This window comes from Calidris pugnax, unplaced genomic scaffold (genome assembly GCF_001431845.1).
Source record: "Calidris pugnax isolate Ruff unplaced genomic scaffold, ASM143184v1 scaffold45, whole genome shotgun sequence".
NCBI classification, from domain to species: Eukaryota; Metazoa; Chordata; class Aves; order Charadriiformes; family Scolopacidae; genus Calidris; species Calidris pugnax.
Genome location: NW_015090764.1, coordinates 130,258 through 138,267, shown reverse-complemented (window position 1 = coordinate 138,267; position 8,010 = coordinate 130,258). Strand labels below are relative to the sequence as shown.

Below are 8,010 nucleotides of genomic sequence, written 5' to 3'. Positions count from 1 at the left end.
CCCTCACAGGAAAGAATTTCTTTCTGGTATCTAATCTAAATCTCCCCTCTTCCAATTTAAAACCGTTACCCCTTGTCCTGTCACTGCACCCCCTGACAAAGAGTCCCTCCCCAGCTCTCCTGTAGCCCCTTCAGATATTGGAAGGGGCTCAAAGGTCTCCCTGGAGCCTTCTCTTCTCCAGGTGAGAAGAGTTTGAGTTACAAGACTTCACAACAGAAAAATGACTATAAAGATATATAAAATTGTTATGGAACTGAGGGAGAGCCATGCTGTAAGGAATGGGAGTGTCTAACATGGAGACATAGAAAGCCTTCTTTTACATCAGACAAACATATTCTTGCTAACAAGAGCCCAGAATAAGAACACAGGACCCAGGCTTAAGGAAAATCGCATCCCTGTCCTCAATTTTGTCAGCTTTAAAAGCTGCTTCTGCAAGATGTAGCACTGACCTTCACGGCCGAGTTTCTCCCTCAGCTCTGAAGGCAGAGACACCTTCTCTGCCACCCCGTTTCCAGAGGGCTGAACCTCTCGTGGACTCTGCATTTCACTGCTCTGTTTTCAAACGTTTTATGCTCCGTTTCATTCTTTTAAAGATAACCCAGCTGAAAATCGAGAACAACCCCTTTGCCAAGGGATTCAGGGGGAGCGACGACAGCGACCTGCGCGTGGCACGGCTGCAGAGGTACGGCCTAGCGGGGACGGCGGCGAGGAGGGGCTCCGTGGGGTGCTCTCCTGCCCTGCTCAGGGGGGTTAAGGGGGGCTGCTGCAGTGCACACGCGTGTGCAAGGGTGCACTGAACCCAGGCAGCAGGCACGGGCAGGCTGTGTCCAACAGCCTGTGCAGAAATAGTCTCAATGACCATATAAATATTGAGTTACTTTGGGCCTTTTTGTCCTTTTCACGTGTTCTGCTGTTTTTGCTTAAAAAGCAATAGTGTTTAAATCAGGGGGATTTCTATCACAGCAAGATGTTATTCCATGGGCAACAGATAAATTTAACAGGGTACTGATTTTATCTACAGGTCCCTTGCTAACACCAGCCCAGGGGAAAAATTAAAATCCTGAAATAAACATAGGATTCCCAACCACCAGAACAAACGGCACCTGCAGTCAGTAGCTACGTCTGTCTAAGCCATGGAAGTAAATCTTCCTGTGGGAAATGCCCAGCCTATATGGGCTCTCTCCTGTATAAATAAACCCATCCCAACGGGGAGAGCCACCCCAGCACGGGCACCACCTGTGCTGAGAGGCTGAGGAAGGTGGGGACACAGTGGTGGCTTCCCAGGAGCCCTGCTCCACCGGTGCAGAGGAGGCTTAGGCAGTGCAGAGTTCTCACTCCCAACACAATCCTGTGCCCCCACCTCGTTACACCACACTCATTTCCTCCCAAATGATGCTTTAGTTCTTATTCTGCTACTAGTGTGTTGCACCTCTTTGGAGTTGTTGAAGGTGCGGAGGCATCACGTTTTCTTGCTTTTGAAGGCATCAGGGCTTTTAATGACATTTATACCCCTGAAAAGTTCTTCCTGTAAACCAGTGACACACTCTGTGTGTTGTTGTAATACTTGCCCACACCCAGCAAAGTGTGATGAGTTCATCACATTTGGCCAGGGATGTTGAAGTCGTTGGATGGGGATGCTCTAGGGAACCCAAACTAACATTTCATCTCTCTGTTAATGCCGATTGCTCTCTAACTGGCAATAATTTTTCTTACCTCCTTTAGCAAAGAATATCCAGTAATTTCCAAAAGCATCATGAGGCAGAGGTTGGTGTCCAGTCACGGCCAGCTTTCAGCAAAGCCAGATGTTAACCCACTTCATGGGAATCACCAGACCCTTCAACATTATCAGTATGAGAACGGTGCTCACATGCAATTTGCAGCTTCAGATACTCAAGATCTGCCACTCAACACCTTCACAGCACAGAGGGATTCAGGGCTCTTCTACCATTGCCTAAAAAGAAGAGGTAACTTGAGTTTACATGTAGAAAAATATGACAGCAAATAAACCTAAGAGTGGGAGCACTGAAAGCTTCCTGCTAATAACAGTGCGTTTTGGACTCACCTCTTAGGCCTTGATCTTCGAAGATACTGATGTGATCAAAGTGTTTGGGAGGGTCCAGGGCCCAAGAGCTGGGATTTTGGGCAGTTATTCGAGGTTTTGTCCCATAGAAGGCAAATTGAGACTCTGAGTCAGAGCTGAAAAAAAATAATCAGAATACATAATTCAAATGGCATGAAGCTGCGCTGGAAAATTATCCATTGTTAGAATTAATAATTGTTTGGAGGGGGGCTTATCTATCCTGAGATGCTTTGACACTGCCATTAGCATTAATGAAATGATACATGTTCAGCACTTCTCCAGGATGAAGCCTCCCCATGGCTGCAGAGCAGTGGGACCGTGGTAGCCGGGTGTAAGCATCCCTCTCTTCTCACCCACTAGCTCTCAAGTTTAAGCAGTGAGCTGTAACTGCATTCTCTTCCTTTTAGTCCAGCATCAGATGAGATCATGACATGTTTTAAGTTAAACGGAAAAATTTTGCACAGGAAAAAAATATCCTTCTATTTGCATGTCTCATTGGCCGCTAATTCATTTAAGCTGTGAGAATCCTCTGATCACGGGCAAACGAATCTAACAGCGCTATTAATGAGGCAAATGTGTAATTTTAGCAGATGCTCAATCTGCAGATGAATTCACTAATTCATCCAGAGACTATTCCTAACAACTAACAGAACCCCGCTGGGAAATGCAGCCCCGGTCATCGCCGTCTGTGGGAGAGGGGCTACAGCTCCTCGGCGTAAAGCTGAGGGAAGGGCTGATGACTGGGAAAGGGCTCCTTTATCTGGAAATATTTCTGCAGCTTTTGACAGGAATATCTGGGAAATGTATAGTCATTTTTGCAATGACAGGAAGGCAGGCTGCGATAAGACCCTTTAAGAGACTTCTTGAATTTGTCAGGAGCGACACTGCGGGAGTGTCAGGGCCCTCTGTTATCTGGATGAAGGAGAAGTAATCTCTGATGTGAGAATAGTAGCCCCAGTCGCTCGCTCAACCTGATAAATGTCACCAGAATGCTTTGAGGCCGAGGGGATTAGCCTGACATTTGCAACACAATGTTTTTTTGATGTTGTACATTGTCTTTGCAAACTGAAGTGGTTTGACTGGATTAATCTGAAAAAGAGCACCAAGTCCTTTTGAGAAATGATCGCAGGCCGCGCACTTGGCTTCTAAGGGGACTCCATAAGGGGACTCCATAAAACCACCCGGGTCTCTTGGCAGACATCTAGTAACCGCCGTCCCTCTGGGACCTGCTCCTGAACATGCTTTTTTTTGTTGTTTTGTTTTGTTTGTTTGCAGAAAGTGCTCGGCACCTGGACCTGCCCTGCAAACGCTCCTACCTGGAAGCCTCCTCTTCTGTAGGAGACGATCACTATTTCCGTTCCCCGCCTCCGTACGACCAGCAGATGTTAAGCCCTTCCTACTGCAGCGAGGTGACCCCGAGGGAAGCCTGCATGTACTCTGGTTCTGGGGCTGAAATCGCTGGCGTCTCAGCCGTCGACGACCTGCCACCTCCGCCTCCCCCCTTGAGCTGCAATATGTGGACTTCTGTCGCACCTTACACCAGCTACAGCGTTCAGACAATGGAGACTGTCCCTTACCAGCCTTTCCCTGCTCATTTCACTGCCACCACCATGATGCCACGGCTCCCCTCCATCGCGGGCCAAGGCTCGCAGCCACCAGGGAACAGCCACTTCAGTGTCTACAACCAGCTGTCCCAGTCTCAGGTTCGGGAGCGTGTTCCTTCTTCATCTTTCCCCAGGGAAAGGGTTCACCCCTCTGTGTGTGAGAGAAAACCCCCCTCTCCGCACCTAAACGCTGCCAACGAGTTCCTCTACTCCCAAAGCTTTTCCTTGGCCAGGGAGTCGTCGCTGCAGTATCATTCAGGGATGGGGACTGTGGAGAACTGGACTGACGGGTGACCCCCACGGCCGAGCCGTGCCACAGCCAACGTTACTGCTCCAGGACAGTGGTCAGTCAGTGTTGATACCTGTGGGTAACTTGCACTTCGGTGAGACAAATGTGCATTTCCAGAGGGATTTGTGTGGGTGAAGAGCTCGTGTCTTCAGGCACACAGAGAATTAATTACACCTCCCGTCTCGGTGGGCTGGATTCATCAGTCTCTTACTGACTCCCGAATAAATTAGTCCTCGTGTCCTCATTACCGACCCAGTAGGAACCACCTTCATGACTAACAAGTGAAGTAGCTAGCCCTTTCCTTTTGCTTGTACTATTAAACACCCACGAGCAAATTGTGGCTATTTTTGGGGGAAAAATACCAGCTTCACTTTTACGGTACTCGGTTTGTGAAGTCACAGCATCCCAAAGATGAAAGGAAAAAGCGACCCTGTCCGGTGGCCTAGTTCAAGGACTGCTGCAGCAGCACTTCTTTAGCTCTTTTTTAGAAATTCCTTCTTCCTCTGGAAGTGATGGAGCCGTAGGGGCGCGGGGGCCGGCGGGGAGGCTGGGCGGTGGGGTCAGGGAGCTGCGGTGCCACTCGGGTACCCCCCCGGCACGGCGCGGGGTCGGTGCCGTGGCGTGGAGAGGAGAAGGCACCGATGCACAAATGTCTCTTCTTCCCCCCCCCACAACCCCATCCGTGGCTGTGGGAGACTCAGAAGTGACGCCTTATGCCTGAGGCCAAACAGCAAATGAATCGCAGCGTTAGGAACAGACCCAGTGTCTTCAGACTCCCATCCCTTGGTTTGAATCACACTCGCTTATTGCAATATATTTATGAAGTTTTAAGCTTAAAAGTTGCTAATACTTTCCAGAAACGATCTCTGTATTTGCTGGTCCTTGATTTCTTTCGTATTCAGCTGAAACGCGCCTTTTGTGCTATGTTTTTTTTTTTCTTTTGCAGCTAGCTCAGAGAGAATTGTTTTCAGCATAAAGGAGGCATAGAGGAATATTTTCTTAACTGCGGGGTGGGATGAGCTCCCATTACCCATCAGGCTTTACAGTGTACAAATCTTTGTAAAACAGGTAAAAAAAATCTGTAACCAGTGTATAAGTTGCTACTATTGTTTACTGTGGAAGTACCTTGAAATGACTCCTTCGGCGCTGGCTTCACCCACCAGAGTGTCCCTTCCAGGTGAGGAGGGATGAGGTGAAGAGGGATCACCCAGCGACGGCCACGGCGAGCAACCTGTGCTCTTTCTGGAATTAAACTCCCATTGTCTTCACCCAAAAAATCTCCCGAGCAGGGATGTGTCCTCCTCCGGTCCGCAGTGTGTCCATCCTGCTGAGCTCCCAGGTGATGCTGTCCCCAGGGATGGTGACACAGAGGTGATGCTGGGAGTTTGGTTCCACTAAAAAGCGCGATATTTAAGCTCCGGTCGGGTGCGGTGGGGGGTTTTTTTTTCCACTCCTGCTTCAAAGGCAAAAAGCTGAAATACAGATTTGGAAGAGGGGAGGTACCTCTGCGTTTGGATGAATCCATCCCAGTGAGGAGAGGCTGGTGGAGGAGGGCGGCTGCTTGCAGTGAGACAACCCCGAGGCCACTACAGTGGAGGTCACGTTTCAACCAGGACAATCTCATACACCCGTTCAGCAGACCATGTGTGTGACCAGTTTGGATTTTGTAATCAGATTTTGGAAATCACTACAGTTTTTGCATGCTGAATAGCTATTTATATACATATATATTTTATATATATATATAAAAAAATATATATATATCACAAATGCAGGCCACGTGTCCAATTCAGCTTTGCTTTTTACGAATGAAATACTTAATAAAAATGAATGTTGCAAGGTTTTTTTTTGGAAAGACATCTATTTAAGATTTTTTTTTTTTTTAATTACACACCTTTGATGTAAAAACTAAGAATTGGTTAGATAAAAAACATATATACTACAGATAAATCTTTATTAGAAACCACATTAGATACAGGTGGTATGGAATTTTTAAATGTTTGTTACATAGCATGGACATTTTATTTTACATATCAGAACATAAAGTCATTTTACTACTATAAGCTGTCTCCGGGTGCATTTCAATAATTAGTATAAAAATGTTCCGTGGTGAATTACTGGCTGCCTCGTCTCTCTTCTGTCTGATTGTACCAACCTCACACTTCCCAAGATGCACACTTGACCCTTTTCTTTGCCATCTCAGAGCTGCTCTGTCCAACCTGAACTGCCCACTGCAAAACTAACAGGGTTTGGGGTTGTCTGTGATAGCTCGTGTTTGCTTTTTTTAAATGGAAACATGAAGCCATCTGAATACACCGAGCACTACTAGGTTAAGCTCAAAAGCCACCAAATAATAATAAAAGCACCAAAATGATGTCCCTGTACTTACGTGCAGATCAGTAGTGAAGAATTAAAGGCTGGAGGTGGGGGGAAGAGGTCTGAGGGTGTCACTACCCATAATTTGAAACGCTCAGGTCATTTCTCATAGTGACACTGAGTCAACACCAAACGAGACAATTGCTGCCACTACAACCCGAAAATTAATGGGGTCAGCAGCCCAGAGTCCAAATGACAGGCTGGACTGGATCTTTTGCCTGTTTTACAAATATGATTAACAGAATAACAATGTCATTTCTAATGAGTAATCATTGCTTCTATTTTGAACCATTTTTCATATACCTTCCGCTCATCAATGCACTATTTGTTGATTTAAGGCAGTTTTAAAAGTAACTGCTATGAGAATTGTTGCAATAGCTTTCACTTCATGCAGGGGATGTAGAGGAGACTAGAACATGTCATTAATCCAGGTTTTACCTTGTGAGCACACAGCAGGCACTGACTGCTCTCAGCCTTTGGAAAGGGCAGCTGAGGCTCAGTCCCAGTCCAGCCACTGGAGTGGGGGCTTCAGAGGCAAGTGCCTCTCAAACCCTGTGGCAAATAACAAGTTTTTAAGTTATAAAAATAGTACGTGATATTTGCGAGTCCAAGACCCGATTGTAAAAGGCTGAGTTAGCACATAGATGTGCAAAATTTGGATATATGCTAATCTGGGCTCCTTTTATAGTCAATGGAGAGAGATCAGACATTTAGATTAAAATGGGATGAATCATTCTTTGGTGATGATCTTTTTCCACTTAGAGAGGAATCTAGCTCAGCCACTTAGACTAGATTTCCCATTTTTAAATAGCTAAAGTTAGTGGGATCCCACTTCTACGTGACATTTATAGGAGCATTTAGATGGCATTAAATAGCCCTCAGCTTACAAACACCATTCAGCCTGAGCTCAGATCCATAGCGAGCACATCCCCGAAGCACATTCTGGTTGGATTAATTCACAGAATGGAATTGTGCTTTTCTATTTTGCTTTTGGGGTGGTTGGTTTTTTTTTTCATTGCAAAATTTCTAACCTGTTTATGTATCCAATCTCAAGAGCAAGCACATGGGTGAGGTGGGCACCCAGGTTCCACCTCATTTCTTCTGCCTTTCACACCTGGGCTGGGTCTGGCAGTGGTTGAGTGTGGGATTCCCCATACAGCACCCAGCATCATTCCTGGTGATACCTGCCCATCAGCGTGCTGCCCAGCTGTGGGCATTGGGAAACAGAGAGCACAGCAACTCTGAAATATCCTCTAGAGTCTGGAGACAGAAAGTCAAGGCTCTGTTTGTTTTCCAAATCAGAAACACTGAACCACGGACATCATTAAAAGAAAATATCCCTACAACCTGCACAGCATTAAAATAGATCAAGTACACTTACTGCGCCCGGGCTTGATTTACTACAGTCTAAACAGCTTTTTACTTCTCAAGAATGTGAAGAACTTCACGTGTGTGGAGGCTTTTTCAGCTCTAGCTCTGGTTAGATGGCTCGTTGCATCGTAACAGGGAACAGCAATCCAAGTGCAGAAAAACTAGGTCCATTTCAAATCAGATTAAGGCAAAAATTAGCAAGTGAGGAAAACTTGGATACACGCGAGGTCTGTTTTCCATTGAGGTGTTCTAATCTCTACCTAAAAGGCCGGGGGACTTTTTTATTCTGT

The 8,010-nt window shown here is 46.3% G+C and overlaps 1 protein-coding gene across 1 annotated transcript in view; it reads left to right on the top strand.

Moving 5' to 3' along the window:
- TBX4 (T-box 4) overlaps positions 1–6,033 on the top strand; it is a 52,543-nt gene extending 46,510 nt beyond the window's left edge. Inside the window, exons 8-9 of the mRNA XM_014952384.1 lie at positions 1,723–1,964; positions 3,356–6,033. Of these exons, the coding sequence (XP_014807870.1) occupies positions 1,723–1,964; positions 3,356–3,978 (865 nt within the window). The 3' untranslated portion in view covers positions 3,979–6,033. The remainder of the gene's footprint in view (positions 1–1,722; positions 1,965–3,355) is intronic.
- The last annotated feature ends 1,977 nt before the right edge of the window (positions 6,034–8,010 follow it).